This window comes from Acromyrmex echinatior, chromosome 7 (genome assembly GCF_024713525.1).
Source record: "Acromyrmex echinatior isolate Ae372 chromosome 7, ASM2471352v2, whole genome shotgun sequence".
NCBI lineage: Eukaryota > Metazoa > Arthropoda > Insecta > Hymenoptera > Formicidae > Acromyrmex > Acromyrmex echinatior.
This window is the reverse complement of record NC_141858.1, coordinates 9,672,892-9,692,379: the sequence shown is the minus strand read 5'-3', so window position 1 is coordinate 9,692,379 and position 19,488 is coordinate 9,672,892. Positions and strand designations below refer to the sequence as shown.

General features: G+C 35.9%; 4 protein-coding genes across 6 annotated transcripts; 2 read left to right on the top strand and 2 right to left on the bottom strand.

The window, feature by feature from the left end:
* Nucleotides 1-763: 763 nt before the first annotated feature.
* Nucleotides 764-2,848, bottom strand: LOC105154455 (uncharacterized). Its single transcript, XM_011069998.2, has 4 exons — nucleotides 2,563-2,848; nucleotides 1,872-1,962; nucleotides 1,570-1,801; nucleotides 764-1,020 (listed from the first exon to the last, which is right to left on the bottom strand). Exons 1-4 carry the CDS (start codon nucleotides 2,807-2,809, stop codon nucleotides 922-924), a joined length of 669 nt encoding a protein of 222 aa, XP_011068300.1. The 5' UTR covers nucleotides 2,810-2,848; the 3' UTR covers nucleotides 764-921.
* Nucleotides 2,849-3,763: 915 nt separating this feature from the next.
* Nucleotides 3,764-5,112, top strand: LOC105154454 (transmembrane protein 218). The gene is made up of 3 exons (XM_011069997.2): nucleotides 3,764-4,061; nucleotides 4,678-4,851; nucleotides 4,964-5,112. Exons 1-2 carry the CDS (start codon nucleotides 3,852-3,854, stop codon nucleotides 4,840-4,842), a joined length of 375 nt encoding a protein of 124 aa, XP_011068299.1. The 5' UTR covers nucleotides 3,764-3,851; the 3' UTR covers nucleotides 4,843-4,851; nucleotides 4,964-5,112.
* Nucleotides 5,113-5,120: 8 nt separating this feature from the next.
* Nucleotides 5,121-6,608, top strand: LOC105154453 (thioredoxin, mitochondrial). Its single transcript, XM_087408000.1, has 2 exons — nucleotides 5,121-5,710; nucleotides 5,880-6,608. The coding sequence occupies exon 1, from the start codon at nucleotides 5,121-5,123 to the stop codon at nucleotides 5,547-5,549; it is 429 nt and encodes a 142-aa protein (XP_087264126.1). The 3' UTR covers nucleotides 5,550-5,710; nucleotides 5,880-6,608.
* Nucleotides 6,520-19,426, bottom strand: pcx (pecanex). 3 transcript variants are annotated; one of them, XM_011069993.2, is made up of 15 exons: nucleotides 18,995-19,426; nucleotides 18,399-18,645; nucleotides 16,987-17,265; nucleotides 16,569-16,897; nucleotides 16,197-16,340; nucleotides 15,859-16,112; nucleotides 15,510-15,772; nucleotides 15,324-15,392; nucleotides 11,313-15,079; nucleotides 10,697-10,841; nucleotides 10,358-10,616; nucleotides 9,940-10,293; nucleotides 9,708-9,820; nucleotides 9,315-9,589; nucleotides 6,520-9,019 (listed from the first exon to the last, which is right to left on the bottom strand). In XM_011069993.2, exons 1-15 carry the CDS (start codon nucleotides 19,145-19,147, stop codon nucleotides 8,738-8,740), a joined length of 6,933 nt encoding a protein of 2,310 aa, XP_011068295.2. In that variant the 5' UTR covers nucleotides 19,148-19,426; the 3' UTR covers nucleotides 6,520-8,737. The 3 variants fall into 3 exon arrangements, with proteins under 3 accessions (XP_011068295.2, XP_011068296.2, XP_011068297.2); XM_011069994.2 differs by having other exon boundaries at nucleotides 15,880-16,112; XM_011069995.2 differs by lacking the exon at nucleotides 15,324-15,392.
* Nucleotides 19,427-19,488: the final 62 nt, after the last annotated feature.

Genomic DNA, 19,488 nt, shown 5'->3' with positions numbered 1-19,488 from the left:
CGAGCGCATGCGCATGCGTTCGCCGCTTCGACGGCGGCCCCGGGGGTGTGTACGCGGATCCGGCGCCGTACTGTGCCGTTGCGTCCGTCCCGAAATCCCCCATAATCATAATCTTCGAACGAACCTTCTCGCGATTTACCCTATACATCCCTCTCGACTTTCCCCGTAGCCATAGTCGCGACTGTCGCGATTTGTCCGCAGACTCTCTTCGATTTTCATCGCGATTTGTTCCTATATATGCGCGGACTCTTTGACTTCCTCATCCTTCATTGGAATTTACTTCTAAAAGGGATAGTATACCGAGGCGGAAAGGATTTACTTATTTCCGGCTCTGTCTTGAGAAAAGGACAAGAATTTATTAAATCCAATTATGCCGGTTAATTTTAAGTAAATTTTGGATTTATATAAATAACTGATGTCCGTTTCAATAATCAATGCGTTCAGCAGAGGAAGCTTTGCAACTTGTAAAATTTTTTGACATGATTTTATTTAGATTCAGTAAGGAACTAAGGGCAAAACTAATTATTGTATATAAAAGAACTTCACAATAGCTGCTAAACTGCTTTCTCTACTGAACACAGCCAAAATGTAGATTAATCTTGGTTCAACTGACTTTTCTTTTTCTAATTCTTAGAATTAGAAAAAGATGAAAAATAGATTGAACTGAGATTAAAGATTATCTATATTGATGGAAATGACAGTGATTGAAATTTTCCTGGGATTTTAGGTACACTGTGAATGGTACATTAATTAAAACGAATCCTTATTCTGAAACATCTTATTAACAATATGTATTTATGACACATGTTTATAAAGTATATAAAAAATTTGTTTGTACGATTTATGAACTTACGATAATGAAAGAATTATATCAGTACATATATCAGTATATAATCTATGCATTTTAACACTATAAATCTTTTATCTCCAAAGTCTGTTTAATAATATGAATGTTGCAACGCAGAATCCACCGAATGAAATGCTATACAATATGTAAGAGTATTTTCGGCTGTTTCTAGGCTAAAAGAAAGAAATTTAGTTTAGGCATTTTTGAAAATGGATGAAAAAGTAGTCAGATAAAATAAGATGTGTCATTAAATAATAATAAAGTTAAATTAGATCAATTGAATAATTAAGTAAAAAATGCGTCAAATGCGATCGAGATTGTGGGTCTTGTTGGTGCTTAATAATATTTCTCTATTAATTTTAAATTCATCCAATTATATAAATTGATTAATGTTAGATTTGAAAAGCAATCATAAATTGAAGCTGAAATAATATCACAAATTGATCGTCAATTTAATAATAATACTAATAAGCGCACAGTTGATATATAACTGGAAGATGCGTAAAAAGATGCATCTAAAATTTATACAAAAATATTATTAGACATCAAACTAGACACTGTGAATAACACAATTAAATAGTTCCAGCATTGATCATATATTATGTGTCTTGTTACTCATTTACGTTTCATTAAAATTTGTTAATTTCTTCATAATAGATGTTTAATTATAAACTCCTTAATTTGAAGAAATATATACGTGTAATATATTTTGTGATATATACCATCACTATCATAGCTTCCAATTCTTTCAATTTCAACTCAGCCTCGCTGACTTCTTTGAGAGTAGCTTCAGCAGACATACACAAAATTTGAGAAGCACTCAAAGCTTTATCTGCCTCAACAAAGAAGTTGATTCTTTCTTTTTTCAGCTTTAATTTGCAATACTTTACAAAGTCTTGGATTATACTGAGCTGTCTCTCACCTACTTGTAGTATCTCTATTTTATCGAGTATCCTGTAAAAATGATAGGATTTTTCAATTTCAATGTTATATATAAAAATATATTTTAATAACGATTTGATACCTATAATGAGATTTTGGTTTTACATTGTGTTGTTTTTTCTTAGAAATACATAGAGCGTTGGCTATGTTTTCTGCATGATCAGGATCCGCACCTATAAGCAATTTCTTATTATCATCATTCTTTTATATATAATACATGCATATGTTTATACACATTATAAAAAATAAAGTGAGAAACAATGATAATACATATAAATTTCTACAAAATTTTTTGTTTTGTAACAACAGATATGTAACTCAAATAAAAACTTCTAATAAACTATTTTTAAAGTTAGAAGTAATTAGGTTTCATAGCCTTTTTTATTATAAAAAGAAAAGAATTTTTCAAATTTTTTCATTGATTGCCAAAAGTTTCAAATTTTTGGGAAAGTATATTCTAAAATTATAATCCAATATTAAACAATAAAATATTTTTTAAGACTGTAAATCGTAACTAGAAAATAAAAGTCTTAAACGGTTTTAATACTTAAATAATTCAGTGTGAATTTTATACATATATCCTGTAAACTGCATGCCGAATTAAGTTATAATTTACATGGCATTTTACTAGAACTTCTAAATTTTAACCTAATAATGTACTTTTACAGATTTTTAACAGAAATATTATGCATAAAATTACATATTAATTGCAATAATTCAAATCTTTGTAAATAGAAGGTGCTGGTATCAAACATATTGAATAAACATATTACCAAGTTGTATAAAATCCTCCTTGGTCAATCTATGCAACGCATAAGTTGATATATTCCTCCTTTTGCACTCCTTTATTAAATTCTGTGCCCCCACGCCGCACAATAACGTTTCGGTCTGCTTGGTAAATTTTAAAAGATCTACATTCGTGTCCATCTTTTTTCGGAAAGTGGAACAATTCAAAAGAAACACTTCAGAAACAGAACTTCGAAATTTTTTTACATCTACTGTGCGTTTGTATACAAACATTAGATAGACGAATTAGAGAAGCGTTCTATTATATCGATAGTTCAGTAAATATCTGTTTTATCGATAGAAACTCGGTAATGCAAATCCCTGCAATGCGCGGCTAACAAATATACAGTACAGCCCCTCGATAATCAAAAATTATTTATTATTTTTATATCTATTAATATTAAAGGAATTCTAAAACCATACTGTTGACTAAACCATATAATTCTGGTATAATAATTACTTTTTTCTTCTTTACAGATTAAAAAATTTTGTCCATGATTGAAGTGCGAGAGATTGTGAAGCATATAAAGGTATGTTGTATTTCGTTTGTTTGTATTTTGTATTTCAAATACCGAAATTAACAATCAATCTTAATGTTATTATTTGAATACAAAATACACAAAAATGTTCAATCTTACGATTTTATAAATACGAATTTAAATTATATTCATTCCTTGTAGAAACTTATTAATATATACTAGTATTAACCAGTTAATCACTTTGAATATTATTAGTGTTATTAACAGTACTTTTAATATTGAAAATATATAAGTGAGATTATATTATATTTATTATTAAGATTAAGTGATATATATTAGGTGTTGGAATTAATTCGTAGCGTTTTACAAGTGATGGGAAGTACTTTCATTAATGTATTTTTTAATGCTCATGTGAAATAAATAACATTCTTTCATTAAAAACGCTACGAATTAATTCCAACACCTAATATATATATATATATATATATATATATATATATATATATATATTGATCCCAGTATTAGTATTAAATTTCTAAGGAATGTACTCCGCTGAAATACAAAATACACTTGCAAATACTGTGTTTTAAATAAAAGTATTTCAAATACACGTCCAAGCCCTATGGTTATTTCTTTACAGATTTCTGTAAATGCACAGGTCGCGAAACGTTCAGGTCAGCTGCAAACGTCACCTACCATCCTGTAGTATAAAACATACACTATAGCCAAAAAGTTAAATATACACCCTGTCCTGATGACAATTCTCGCACCGTCCTCCCATTCTTTTTCCCGGAGGTATGACAACCTTGATATTTGGCGTCGGCGTGGGATTATTTTCCATTCTTACTTTGTGGGTGCTGGTCGCGCTGATATTCCTGATATCGTTGCGCATCGAAAAAAAGATCGGCTGGATCTGTATAATCGCGATACTGCTCGTGAGCGCATTCACGTATATTTTGCTCAAAGTGCCGCGCGCGTCAGAGAGGCCCGCTCCCACGGACAATAAGGTACGATCGTTGAAATTTTATTGGGAGAGATTGTGAGAGGAATTACGGTTGAATATTCGTCGTACTCTTTGTAGACATTCCGATCGACTCATTCATTCAATCAGATTACGATGAACGCATTCACAATTAAACCCCGATTAGCTCATTCGAATAATATATCTATTTTTTTGCAAGTGTCCTCTTAGCCTGAATGAAATTATCAGTTTTTTGTTTAAAAAATTGATCGAGAAGGTCGAATAATATAATCAGAAATCTTGCTGGGAGCAACTGTCGAAATAGTCATCGTTTAAGTTAATCGGAATTTGGAGCATCTGTCTAAATTACTTCATGAATTATGGATACAAATTGCTTTCATTAATTAATATAAGCTCATTAATTTACAAAAGTTACCTACTTTGCAAAAGTTTCGAAATCTGGAACTTTTTAAAATTACTTCCATAATAGGTTTTATTTTAGAGATTAATTATTGCAATTTAATTTATCTTTTATTATCAGATGTAAATAAAATAGTTGAGATAAAAATAATGTAACATGGAATAAAATCATTTATATCTTAAAGAAATTATGTAACTGATTATGAGTATTCTACATATCTAAATAGATCCTTGTTTTTTAGGTGTACGACCGACTTTTCATCTGGCGTATAATAATTTTGATTGTGTGTTTTATCTCATCCATAATTTCCATTGTGGGATATATCAAATTCGGATTGGGAGACGTTAGACCAGTTAGAATAACCACCTGGGTTCTCTCTTTTGCGAATATTTTCAGTATACTTTAAATTAATAATGTAAGGATGTTATCATCATGGTAAAATTGAAACTTATATATAGTGATAGTTCCTAAAAGATAAATATTGCATTGTTATATATGATTGACTATTGTAACAATTTTCTTTTTAGGTACTCTTGCTCGCCAACAAGCATGAAGATATTCAATATGTGCAAGACTTAATTTATAAATGTAAAGTTCATCTCGCATAAACGTAGTAGTCATCGACCATTCATCTGTATTATACATCAAATCACAGTAAAAAGAAAAAAGAAGAAAAGAGGAACAATGTTGTGCAGTATAAGAAATTGCATACCATCTGTGGTGAGACGTATTTCATTATTTCGCCAGAATAATAAGCGATACGAGATAAATAATAACAGCGAATTTGTGAATAAGGTGATGAACGGCACTGTGCCAGTTATAGTCAATTTTCACGCGGATTGGTGCGATCCTTGTAAAATATTGACACCTAAGTTAATAGAACTTATAGAGCCTATGGATAAGTTAGATCTAGCTATAGTTGATGTAGAAGAGAATCCTGAATTGGTACACGTCTTCGAGGTGAAAGCTGTACCTGCAGTGATAGCGATTTCGAATGGCTTAATCGTAGACAAATTTATCGGTTTAGTCAACAACGAGATGATAGAGAATTTAATACAAAAACTAACGAACGAAGGACCAATAATTACGGAAAGTAACGATACCAAATCCTAGTCATGGCAGTATAGTAAATTATATATAATACACACTTTATGCTTCCATTTCTCTCTATCACTAAATATATTTTCATACTTGTAGAGAGAATATAACATTTCAAGTTATTTCGTCCAAAAATTATGGCCTTTTTTATCTTATCATGCTTAGATAAGCACTATGTGAGTAAAAATTTTAGATATATATATATATATATATATATATATATATATTTGTTGTGTGAAATGGCAATATATAGATCACTTAATTAATGTATACGTATTAATATTCATAAATCTGTTGATGTCCAAATTATATATATTATATTGAAATATTTATACTTCTATTTAGATATTCTATAATATAGAGCTCATTTAACAGCCTATATTCTTGAATCGACCAAAAAGATGTTAGAAATTTTCCTTAAAATATTCAAAAGAGGCAAAAGAAAGATTTCTATATCATAGAAAAAAATTATAGAATCTATTGCAAAACCTGTAAACACTTGTGATATATATATACATATATATACACACCACACACATACATATATATATGTCTTTTTATAGACACGACTTTTCACTCGATATAGTATTCGTATCTTCACTTAACATTTACATAAGTAGCGTATAAATCTAGTAAAAAAAATCACTTGACGAATCAGCTTGATAACGAATTATGTGCATTAATGATAAATTTCCGAAGTGATACGAATTGCGTTATTTTTTTTTTACGTATGATGATACATATTTTTAGAATACACTTTATACACACATATATATATATATATTTTTCTGATATAACTTAATTTCGTTTAATAATATAATTAATAATAATAATAATAATGTTCAATAGATAATTTGTACGCTATCTTAAATTGTATAAAATGTATATATTAATTTCAATAAGTTATTCGAGGCTAGAGGACAGTTACTTTAATAGCTACGTAAATCACTTCGTGGCAGTGCAGCCAAGATAAATCATTATCTAATCAGATTTCAATTTCTTCGTTTATTGTTGATCATTGTGTACAATCAGTGTACGAAAGTACTGTCCATTAAAGATATAGTAGGCCAGAGATTATAATAGATTATTACTTCACGTAATTCTGTGGTGAAAGAGCATCCTTCCTCCCCCTTCCCACTCCCTTGCATCTTTCGGCAGCAAGCGATACATAAATGTGTTACCAACATTTAATTAAAAGACTAGCTATAATCTTTTTCATTATCAGTCAGGTGCTTTTTAAGACACCATGATAAGGCAATGCTGTGATTCTGTGGTCACTTGCAAAAAACTATTATTCTTTTCTATATATGAATATTTATATATTTTATGTATATATACATATACATATATATTTTTTTCTATAACGAACGAACGAGTTAAGTATATGCATTATACTTATGCATTATGATTTAATGCATAAGATTCAAGCATATTCACTTCAGATTTAAGCATATTTTTTGCAAGCAACCTTGCGTTTCTTATTATTTAAATAATCAGTATCAGTATCAGTATCTACGTCTCTAATTCGTATAACATTTATAAGGAAATAAGTGAAGCAGAATTGATTTACAGAGATTATATACAAAATTAGAAGAAAAAAAAAGAAAAAAGAAACGATTCGTAATTTTCTCTTAAGGGTAACGTTACATACACTTCGTTGCCCGATGAAGCATTATATCAGTGTACTCAATATATGATATCATCAACACATAATATCTAACGAGATATTCATCGGACGTAAATGTACTGTCGACTAACAATCCTGCGAGTAATTAAGTAATACCAAGCACAAATTCGAGAGCTTTTGTACATGGACACGGGTGTGGAAATGAACGAAATGACGAAATGTCCTGCTAGAGCGACTTCGTGATCCCGCAAAATTATATGTATACTCAAGTAGAATAGATCCTGGACGCTTTGAAGTCTGCGACAATGCGGCATTGAACGACATATAACGACGTATATACAATTTATATATCTACAATGCTCTTACTTTTTAAAAAAGAGAATCGTAACAAAATGTAGAAAAACACGAATAACATTTTTATATACAATTAATCCTATCGATGCCACTTGTTGCATCTGCTATGCAGCAATAGTACATTTAAAGAGGTTCCCTCTCGTTTATATGATACATTATTACATATCCATAAATAATATACTTCTATTTTGTGATTCATTCTTTTCTTTTTATCCTTTCTTTCACTGCCAAAAAATATATACCGCATTTACATCAGATTAGTGGAAGAGGAATGCGCTCGGACGCTACCTTTTCTCTATTAACCGGTAGTAAATAATCTAGATACATTGGGCAACAAGTAACATCTGTTCCGTCCCATAAAAGAACTAATATATCATCATATTTTAATATACAGTATATATGGTACAACATGATACAATTTGGATTGCATTGAATAACTTGGCGATTGGCATTTTATCTTCTCATATAATTCGTGAGAAATAACAATATATATATCCATAGTACTTACAAGGTGATAAAATATTTGTATATATATCTCTCTGTCTCCTCTCTCTGTACAGTCTCTACAATTCTTGCAACATATTTGAGTTTCGCATCGAAATGTCCGAAACTTTAACGATTCAATGACGATCAAGATGAAAAGAACAGGACATTGAATCCGACGAGGAATATTATCGAATCGTATCTGCAAAACTTCTAAGTACAATATCAACAAAAATGAGACTAAATCGAAGGGGTTTGCGGCAACAACATGCTAGGAGAAAGATACGAAGGAAGTTTCACGGACAATCCTAGTGAAATAAGTGAAAAATATCGTAAATTCTTCGATAGCCTGAAAAGAAAGCAGGAGAAACGAGATGCTGGACATTGCGATTGTAACCACAGTGAAACTTGTCAATCGAAATAAGTTAAGGATCTCACGTGATTGAGCATGTCGTTGATCCGAGTCCTTCAATTTACGATCTAATGGCGAGTATTGACTTCGTGGAAGTAGGTAACTAGCGTTCGACATTGTCAGTATGATACATTTATTCGCATTAGAAATTAATTAATTTTCCACGCTTTCACGTCTTGTTGATGTCAGGCAAGACTTTCGAGCGAAAATCAGATCGCAGATGGCCAGCAGTCGATACGTATGGAATACATCCACAAGTTAGTCTGTTAGTCGGTAGAACAAGTGTACAAAAATGACTGTATGTTGACGCGTTTCGGAGATGTTATGCTAAACCTCTGCTCCCAGATCGCGTACGCCTTGCTCGGCTATCGGCACATACTTGTCCTCGATCTTCACGAGCAGGATGACTTTGTCGACGTGCGATCGTCGATTGGGATCGCGATGATTCGGCGACCAACGATGAACTACGCAACCTTCCATGCCTCTCTCTGGTACCCAATGTTGCCAGCCGGAACGACCACCTTGCTGTCGCATCCTTTCGTCTGGCCAAATCACATCTATACGTCGACCCAAATTGATGGCATCGTATACTTGATTAGGATCCATAATCTGTTCAAGAAAAACCGCCTCATTAATGATTCAATATATTTTTATAAAATATTTCTATCTCTTTCATATAAATCTACCAATAATACTATGGAATCAGATAGCGATTAAAAGTTTCAAACAAGCTATAACACTTAAATTTTGAATAAAACGTCAGATATAATTTTAAACAATTCATTTTTTATTAATTCGATGACTAATGGAATTGATGTGGTTGAGAGTAATTCTAAGACATTTTTACATATAATTTATAATAAGTTGAATGTAAACTCGATGCATATGATGCTATGATACTTACACGAACTCTTTGAAAAACTTCCTCTTTTTCTAGCTTGCTGGAGAAACTCGTCTCGCTCTTCGTCTCCATTTTAATATCATTATTACTGAGAAGTCCGGCCAAACTGGCGAGTGTCGAGCTGGTTGGCTTCCCGACGGAAGCTAGCGAGCCTCTGTTACCACCAAGAGAACCCGTATTTGCACGACCGAGGGAACCCCGACCAGTCGAACCGCCGATTTGACAGCCAGACTCCATTGATTGAGAACCGGAAGTGTTGTGACCCGATTGAGCATAGCCTATCATTCATAAATTGTAAGTAAGAATAATATAACATAAATATGAGATTGTTGTTGGGATTGTTGTATGGTCTATTGCAATAACATTGATGATTATCAAATAAATATTTGCAAATACCAGAATGTATGTTGTATGTAGTCATCGCGTATATTCCATCATTTCCGAAGCCTCCATCATCTTGAGAACCAGTACCGCCTGAGGAACAACCTTGACCACATCTTCTTCTTATTCTAAAAATGAGAAAAGTTCAATTGCCAGATACAGAGATCAATTTATTGTGTTGTCTACTTAAAATTAGATATTGAATCATATAGTTTGAGATAAGATCATCTTCATTCTAAATATGTACCTTCTCCATAATTTCAACACAGTGCTTTTTATAGTACCGAAAGTTAATGGTCCTCCGATTATCGAGCACAAATATTCGTTAGTCTCAGCGTAGCTAGTCGTCAAAGGGGAGACGTAAATCGGATACCCGATCGGTTGATCACAAGAACTGTTGATTATATTTCTTAGAGCTTGTTTAGCGTTCTGTATCGAGCCACGTTCCGGATTTCTGTTTCTCAGATAGACCAGCTCCTGTTGCTGGCCGGCCCAAAGTCCACGAACGCATTCACGGTTCATTTTGATCACTCGGAAACTCAAGTAACGCTTGTTGAGCATTATCACTTTGTACTCGTCTATGCCATCATCAAGCACATGTCTGAAAATGTCAAAAGTTCATTTTAATTGCTATTTCCGCAATTTTCATTTTGCGAGATAGAAACCTGAGTGCTAGCAGACTGGGTGCTCCACTTAATACAGCATTTCTCCAAAGCGGATCCGCTTCGTGACTGATAACGAGATTCTGATCATGATTGTCGATGGCTTCGTAGAGCGCCACTGATTCGACGTACTGTTCTGGACTCATAAAGTGATCCTGGTGTAGTTTTAAGGCCATTCTTATTCCCTTCGCGACTACAGTGCGCAAGAGATCGACATCAAGCAGCACCCATTCATCGCGAAACGATGTTATCCGAAAATCTCCTGTCATCGAATATATACATAAGTTTAAAAAAATATACATTAAATAATTCATGGATAATTGCTATAAAGTCAAATTATACCTTTAAATAACGCGTGCAATCCATAGAGAAAAAATTCAACGTTTGACAATGTGTTGTGAGACGCAGCGCCTAACACGCGTCTTCCCAGTAAACTTAATGAAAGGCACAGAGACACGAGATACGAATCACGTGTTCTATCCAACGACTGGAAAACACAATAATTGTAAAATAATTTTCGGAAGGATTATGAATTATACGAGTAGATCGTCACTTTAATGAATGCTCCAATTGTAATACTTTAATTTTAAATACTTATTTAAATACTTTAATTTTAAACAATTTAATGTTTTCTTTCTTATAACTAAATAAGATAGCTACATCTTGTAATTTAAACTAATGTGATTCAAATTTTTTATCTGGCTATTTATAGCACTTACAGCACTTAAAAGGTAATTGTATTTGATGAGATTTAATGAATATTAGGTGTAGTAAAAAGAAATCCATTATTTTTCCAATAGATGGCTTTAGTAATCTGTATCTCGTCTACGCGTGATATACCTAATATTTGTTTATTTATTTTTAAGTGCCGATATACAAAGACAATGCAAAATTAAAGTAACGAGTTGTGTTATAATATTAAGGTGACGAAATAATGCAAATATCACCAATGTATCACCTTATCTTGTTTACCAGCACAATATTGTATCCAATCGAGGTAAACATTGCAGAAGAAACTCCGCGTGATGCCACTCGTTCGGAAATCAAAATCCTCATCGATTTTTACATTGAAGACGGGATCGAGGTCGACGAAGTTCTTGTCGAGCGTGGGTTTCAGCGCGTGAATGATGTCCGGATTTTCTAACCATTGCTTCAACTTGGGCGATTTCACGGCGTAAAAGATGATACTTTTGACGTAGTAAGTAACCAGTACTTTGCGAAACTCGAATACCTGTAGCATAGAACCTGCCGAATTGTCGGAGATGGAATAACCTTCTAGCACGTATTTGGCGCTGGCAACTTCCCAGGCGAGCCAACGTTGGCTGAAGGCTGCGTTCACGCTAAGTACATTCGACATATGGCCCATTTCGCAGCAGCAGCAATTGTCATTATTCTCGATACCTTCTGAGATTGCTTCTACCTCTCTTTGCTGGCAATATGTTCCTCGGAATTCAAGACCTCTCAATTGAAATGTCACCAGTCCATTACCTAATTGGACTATGTGTACCAAGCAGTTCAAATAATCCGACGCGAGCAGGAAACAATCGCCTTGCTCCACGTTTCCCCATCGGCCGAGAGCGAGGTCGCCGCACAGGCTATGTTGAAGAGAGCGCGTGAGTTGCTCATAAAATATTGAGTTCAGATTGTTGTCGTCGGCGCCCAGATTGCGTTCCAAATGCGAGGACATACGCGTGTTTGAATGGTCCACTCTTCTAGTCTTGTAATCTCTTTCCCAAAATTTGACAGGTCGCACATAGGACGAGATGAAGATCGCGCTGCCCAGCAAGGGATTCAGGGGTGTGCTGAGCATAGCAGAGATCCCGGCCTGGAGGAAGAGCATCGCTGAGTGCGGCACGGAGAAGGGCTGGGCAAACGCGTGGAACGCGCTGCCCCAGGTGATCTGCCAGGGTGCAATGTACGTAACGACAAAGCGGATCTTGAGCAACAGCTCGTAGATCTTAGCGAATGCGATTCCCGTGACGAAGTAATCCATCAAGAAGGTTTCACTTAAATTTCTGAAGTCGAGTTGGAAGAAGAGCACCGCGAAGACGAGGACGAGATAGCGGGTGGACGGGTCAGAGTACGCCGACCTGAGAGACTTGAGGCCGCATACAACAATGATGAGCGCGCCTACACTCTCGCCAAACTTGTCCGCGATCTTCGACGAGCATTCCGTGAGTGCGCCTAGGAAGACGACTGGATAGAGCACGTTCCGCTCGAGAAAGCACAGGCATACGTAAGCTTTCTCGAACCACATGATCCTTACCGGTTCGCGTACTTCGAATTGTGCGTGCTCATGACTACGTAACACTGGTCTTGAAAGGCACAGCCATGGCAGCTGCTTACGTAGTTGCGGCACGACGTAATGCAGAAGAAAGCCCAGGCAGCTCACGATACTCCACAGCACCGGATTGAGTTCCGGTTGCAGAGCGGTGAACACTGTCGTACGATGAATCCCAAAAGATAGAGTGCCGATCACCGTGCACACAATCAGGTCGTTCTTCAGTCTGGAGTTCACAGTCGAGCGTAATTTCTCGGGCAAAGGATCCACCAGCTCAGTGTCTGACATTTGCTCGCTCACCTTGATCTTCACGGCCTTCTTCTTGCCAGTCGATTTGCTCTTGGCCACCTTGAAACTCACACCTACAGGTGTCTGTGCTGACGACGTGTTTTCGATAATTTTGGCCTCCTTTTCCTCCGTGTATCTGTCTCCTATCTCTAAGGGCCATAGATTCGTCTTGAGGATGTCCCAAATCACAGTGGGATCCGAAGACGATCGACTTAGATGATAGGATATTGCAACGAGTAGACCGACGAATATAGAAAATAAAATGTGCTGCGAGGATTTGGGCTCAAGAAGGGCGCCGTAGGCAAATCCGTAAAGAATAAGAATTGCGATAACGCTGCGACACAAACAGTACACTGATGACACCAGACTGGTGGTCGCATTGCCGCCAAACAGATGAATATCTAGGTGTTCACAAACGTACATAAGAAACGTGTTGATCTGCGGGAAGAGTCCTAACGAAAATATAATTGGAAAGCAGAGCAGAAATATTAGAAGAATGTTTCGCACTTGTAGTATGAGATCGTAATCGGCGACGCGCAATCCGTATACCCGAAAATCGGACGATTTAAAGTTCCTAAGCACCTCGTTGAAAATCAAAATGAGACTCGAGCATAGAATATAGTATGCGGGCCTGGAGAATACTATAATGCGATTGAAACCGTGCGTGGGCGATGCGGCGTCGGGTTGGACCGACTTGAGCAGTGAGTACTGGCAACCGGCTGTTACGAAGCAGAATATGAACGCGAAGATGTCTCGATAGAAGCCCTGTTGTAGTAGCAGAAGACCCAGTCCCGCGACCGCACCCGCCAGAAACGTGGAAACGATGGTCTCAAACATAGTCAAATTACGATCGAGCAGAGCTAGCAAGGCGAGACGATCGAAGCGTATTTTAATATGTGGCAGTTTTCCGATCTTCCATTTGTAATAATGTCTGGTTCGTGTGGGCTTGGAATCAGAGCCATCCAAACCGTCGACGAAACGATTCCACGACAGACTGGTGTTTATGTCGGGTTCCTGCGTGGGCAATGTCAATACTGGCATACGGCCGAAGTCTGAATGATATTGATTTAGATTCAGATTACCCAGTAGATTTTGCAGTCTACGATTCCTGTCGGCCATCGAATCCGAATGCGGGATTAAGGTATGATGGAACTGTTCGCGCTCCGAATTCTCGCCAAGTGTGCACTGATTCGAGCTGCCCGTATTCGAGGAGATCAAATTCGACGGTGGTGAGCTCTGCGTCTTGGTCTGATTGCTCGCCGGACTCGACAGCACCGGTGGCGTATCGATTATCACCGTCAGACCAGCAGAATTGAGTGACAGACTGCTATAACTGTTGCTCAGAGACTCTGCGAGTTCCCAAGTCGCATCATAATGTATATTCTGATTAAGTTGCTGACGTAATAAGGTATTTAAGAGCTTTTCGTTGTGTGGATTGGCGGGTATTTGCGTTGCTGTCGCTGCCGCAGCAGCGGCGGTCACATCTAGACCTTTCTCATCGAAAGTGTAAGCCAACCAATGACCATTATCGTCGCGAAAGTAGTGCACCGCTCCTTCCGAAGTGTCGTTCTGATTAGTGGCTAAATGACACTCGCCACTCGAGATCAGGCCGAACAGTGCGGTTAACGGCACAACGTTATCATCGCGACTGGCATTGTTACGCGACCTAGCACGGTAAACTATGTTGGGTTGTCGTTTTAGTCGTCCGTACCTGGCCCGAAAAGTTCGCTTCTCGGAATTGCGACTGAGCCGCAAATCGGATGACGTGGTGTTCGACTGACCAGGCAGATCCCGACCGGAATTGTTCAGTAACGCGGCCAGTAACGGAGACGCCGGGCTCGGCAGCAACGTGCTCAATTCGTTGTTCGAACCGCTTGTTTGTTCGAGCTTGGTATCTCGCCTCCTAGTTCTTTGTCGTCGCACTTGAATGTAACGTTTAAGATTTCCCCGAGGCTGCTCTTCGCTTGGCACGATACTGTCGTCCGCGGCGTCCGACGCGGTGGGTTTTGGACGGCTCTGTTTGGGAATCGCTCCCTGGTGACGCTTAGTAGTGTTGTCCACCTCCAGTTGTGGCAACAAATTCCGCTTTACCTCGTTCTCGATGCTGAGAGTCGTTGTACTGGACGATCCCGAATCGGGCTCTTTAGAATGAAGATCTATGCAAATCAATATACCGTATTGCTTTTATCCATTTTACAATTTTGATTAACGTTAGAAGATCGATTGCCTGAACTCTTATTTGTGAAGATTGCATTGTGAATTGAGAATCATGCGCAAAGCTAGGTGGAAGCGCTAAATGTGCGATACGCTGCCAATCGAGTATTGTATTAAAATATTTTTTGATTCAATGATTTCCCCAACGCGATTGAAAAACCTAACTTTATAGTGCGTCCAACTTACAATCTGTACTAGCCGTCTGTAGGCTCTCTGACGTATCCGTATCATCAGAGCGAGTGAAAGTCCAAAATACTGGCAGCACGAATTAGAAAAACGTAACAATATAAGCTTGCAAATAGCAAAAAATAATTCGACCAGATCACTTTTTACCTACAAAAAAATCAGTACATTTTCATACGCTGAACTTACTCTTACTTGTCCACGGCTCCCCCGAACCATCCCCGCTCTCAAACAACCAATCTATTCCGATTATGCTTCCTGAGTTGAGCGGATCTTCCGTGTTTTTCGATTTATCTCGTTGTTTTTCTTTGTTCTTTTCACCGTCTGAAAATTCATGATTGCTCTGATTGGCGTTGCTGTATTTCCTTTTCACTCCTCTAGATTTGGACTCTTCTAATAAAGCATCTCGAGAATTTGCAGAATTATTATCTATTCCGTTGTCGTCGTTGAACCTAAGAAAATAATGCTAACATGAATAAGATTGTGTTGATGTATTTAATTAGAGAGAGCATTATATTTAATGATACACATTAGTAACCTTGAGAATCTATCTTCAAACCTGCCAGCACTAAGACTTCTGTCTCGAGTAGACGTAGCGCTTGCATCATTTATATTTTTTCGTGTCAGTAATGGACTGTAGGAATCACAAAGGCTAAATTCTTCTGAACTTTCATTAGCAAATTGTTCGTCACTTTGTTCCGCTATCGGATAAACTATCTCGGATCCAAAACTAAGATACGGTAAGAGCTGTAGCTGTAGCTGGTTTCTCTTCAATGTGTTTTGTGGTAAAACCTTCAACATTTCATTTCAGAAAATATGCACCTTTGGTGGAAAAAAAACAATTACAACAAAATATTACATATAAAACAAATTTACCTTTTTGGTATTAATTGTTTCAAGACTCTGGGGATGAAGTGGCAGGTTATTGTCATCGGTGTTACTTATGTTTTTACTGGTAGCGCCAATTGTTTCGAGACTTTGTGGATGTACTAATTGCTGGTGTGATTTCTTGGGAATAACCTTAGAATTAAAATGATACTTTTACATTACAAAATATTAATACAACACATCTTAATGCTCATTATATATATAAAAAAAAAATATATATATATATTTTTTTTTTTAGGAATAAATCGTTTAAGACTGCAAAATTACATTCAATTATGTTCTTCAATGAGATTTTTACTTAACATTGTTTTAATTTTTTCATTTAATATACTTCAATTAAGATTTGTAAGGGAGATTTACCTCTAAGGATTGTGGATGAGACGAGATTTTATTGTTGTCCCCATCTCCCTTCTTTGATATGATTTCTAAACTTTGTGGATGATCATTCGTCAAACATGCTTTTGGTATGGAATTGGAGTTGAGTCTGCGAACGCTCCGATTTAACATCCAATATGGATAATCGTCGCCGATATGACGATGATTTGTTAATTCCAACGAACTAGTTTGCTTTATCTGGCTTTCGGATCCCGTTTTACCGAGATTGCTTTGTTTAAAATATCGTTGGCAAAACACACGCGGTCGATCTTCCTCCGCTATTACCACACATTTTTGCCTCTTCAATTTCCATTCTACACATAAACATTAATCCTAATTATTTCTCTTTTTCAATTGTTTCATATACATATAGTTTATACTATTATATATAATTGAGAATTACCATTTATAATATTTTTAGAACGTGGTTCGTGATATTGTGCAGAAACTAATTCAGCTTCGTGCACGTTGATGCTGGTTATCATTGGTTTACTAAGCTGCTGAGCTTCTTCCGAGCTTTCTGAACTGTTTTTCCTATGTATTTCTACCTTTAAATCTATGGTCGAGCTAGCTTTATCCCGAGTATATTCAGATGTTATACTATCTGCGTCAGAATTCTGTATATTTGGTTCAATAAATGAGTTGCGTGATGAACATTCTACAGGTGGTGTGTCCGTTTTACCTAGAAATAAATGAAAAATATATAATGAGAAAAGTTGCTTTCGAGCAAAGTGATATATGAATATTGTAAGTTAATGATGAAAAAATGGAAATTTATACAAAAAATATTAATGATTCGAAATTACATATTATAAATGAGAAATTTTAAGTGGAGTAAAATATTGTTCTCTCGTAATAATTTTATTTATCAAATATATTAAATTTGTCATTAGAGCTAGAAAATATAATAGAAATCTCTGTTTATATAAACAAGTTCATGCTCAATTCTAAAAATACGAAACGAACTTATAACCAAGTTCTTATTATCCGAATTAATAAGAATCAGGAGTTTGATTTCAGTTACTCTATTATCTAAACATTCTGAATCATTCAATTATCAAACTGTCTTATTTCTCGACATATTCGGATAAATAGAGTTCTAATGTATAGATAAAAAAGTTCTTTGTAAATCTCTCTAAGTAGGTCTTTTCAGTTATATTTCACACAATTTTATAAATTATTTAACATATTTTATTTCATAGTGTGATGCATAGGGCTTTGTAAATTTGATGTAAGAGAAATCGATTCATAATAAAAATCATCATTATATATTCATAGTTGATTGCATTTAAGACTGTCTTAAGTACAGTCTTATATCATAAACCAATCATACACTAGTATTTATAGTTAGTTCTTATTTTAAGACCATCTTAAGTAATTAAGATGCTAATACAGTTTTCTAATTAGTTTTGACAATTTAAGATTATAATATACAAAGCTATATTATTGTCTGAAGACATTACTTAAAGTCTTAAGATAAGAATGGACTATTCTAATTTCATTCTATGTCCTAAATTTTATAAGAGATTGGAAAGTTTGAAAATCGTGAGTGAAGAAAGTTATAAAGTGAATGGTAATCCGTTTCAGGAATCCATATTTTAAGAATTTTTTTAGGAATGTAAAAATTTCAATAAAACAAATTTTCAAGAAAATTTAATGATTTTAAGATAAAATAGTGTCATTATTTTTTTTTAAATTATATGCTTAACATAGTAATGTTACTTTTATATATACATAGTAATGCTACTTATTCACATAAACTCAATTATGATGTCATTGAGTTAATTAGTATTATGAATCATGCAGCATAGGTACCATTTAAAACTTGCAGCTCTATGCCATGGCTGGTTTGATCTTGTGACTGTTCCCTTGATTTGTTATGGCTTGCCCATTTCTTCTCACCCTCCGACTTCTGCTGACTGATAGTTTGATTGGGTTCTTCTAGACATTCGGTGGTATCATATACACAGTGCAGAGCATGATTTACACACTTTATTGTTCCAAAAACAGCGACGAATGATGAGCAATATGCCAGCCAAACGTATAACGTAGGAGGGAAATACTGAAACATGAAACTTCTTAACGGACTTGCTCTTCTGCAATTGTCAATCATAAAAAGAAAAGCAACAAAGTTTCTTGTACATAAAGATAGCAAAACATTTATGTAAACATTAGATAAGTGTCTTAAATAACCACGAGTCAGCAATCAGCCATTTCTTTTAAAAGTGTCACGAATCCAAATGTGAAATATGATAAACTTTCGTTAAAAAAATCAACTTTGGATACCTATTTTGATAGTTTTGTGAAAATAGGCTGACTTTACGCAACTTTCAAAATAAACGGCTGCGCAAATATAGAAAGGAAAGAAAAGGAATGTTGCAAGTGCTTTTTTTCCTCCCTTTTCTTTTTACCAGATAGATTGTGAACGGCAGGCAGAGCAGGAACAGCCAGATGTAGAGATGGAACGTGTTGGAGAAAATGTCGAGATGCGGATCGTAAAACCAGCCGCCTGTTAGGCTCGCCCAGAAGCCCTGCCTCAGGATCTCCAACGTTTGCGAACCCATGCTCCCAGTGGCCGAGATAATCGAGCTGCCTCACCATCTTTCCATAACGTCTTAACGTCCGACGATCCTGCTCGCGATCGCACTTAGTGTCATCAGCTTGTCGACACAGCCGGACGCGTGACGTACGGAGAGACGACGTTGCATCTTATTTTGTGTTCCCGTTAAATCGATGGATCTGGCGCACACACGATGGTTCGGCCACCGCACCACCACAGATACACCTGCTCCGGAGCTCGGAACGAAGGAGAAAATCGAAGAAATGGCTCCGAAACGTCACATCACAGCGACATCTTCGACGACTTGCCTACGAAAGGCATCACCTCTGCAATTTGCTCGTTTCT

What these genes read in the sequence shown, in the direction of transcription:
- pcx (XM_011069993.2), bottom strand. Translation starts at nt 19,147, where the DNA reads ATGGGTTCGCAAACGTTGGAGATCCTGAGGCAGGGCTTCTGGGCGAGC. An exon ending in TTTGAAGATAGATTCTCAAG is followed by an intron (nt 15,773 to 15,858) that starts GTTACTAATGTG and finishes TTATTTTCTTAG; the next exon opens with GTTCAACGACGACAACGGAA. An exon ending in GTGCTGGTAAACAAGATAAG is followed by an intron (nt 10,842 to 11,312) that starts GTGATACATTGG and finishes TGTGTTTTCCAG; the next exon opens with TCGTTGGATAGAACACGTGA.
- LOC105154455 (XM_011069998.2), bottom strand. Translation starts at nt 2,809, where the DNA reads ATGTTTGTATACAAACGCACAGTAGATGTAAAAAAATTTCGAAGTTCT. An exon ending in GGAGGATTTTATACAACTTG is followed by an intron (nt 1,963 to 2,562) that starts GTAATATGTTTA and finishes AATTGCTTATAG; the next exon opens with GTGCGGATCCTGATCATGCA. An exon ending in AAACCAAAATCTCATTATAG is followed by an intron (nt 1,802 to 1,871) that starts GTATCAAATCGT and finishes TCATTTTTACAG; the next exon opens with GATACTCGATAAAATAGAGA.
- LOC105154453 (XM_087408000.1), top strand. Translation starts at nt 5,121, where the DNA reads ATGTTGTGCAGTATAAGAAATTGCATACCATCTGTGGTGAGACGTATT.
- LOC105154454 (XM_011069997.2), top strand. Translation starts at nt 3,852, where the DNA reads ATGACAACCTTGATATTTGGCGTCGGCGTGGGATTATTTTCCATTCTT. An exon ending in CCGCTCCCACGGACAATAAG is followed by an intron (nt 4,062 to 4,677) that starts GTACGATCGTTG and finishes CTTGTTTTTTAG; the next exon opens with GTGTACGACCGACTTTTCAT.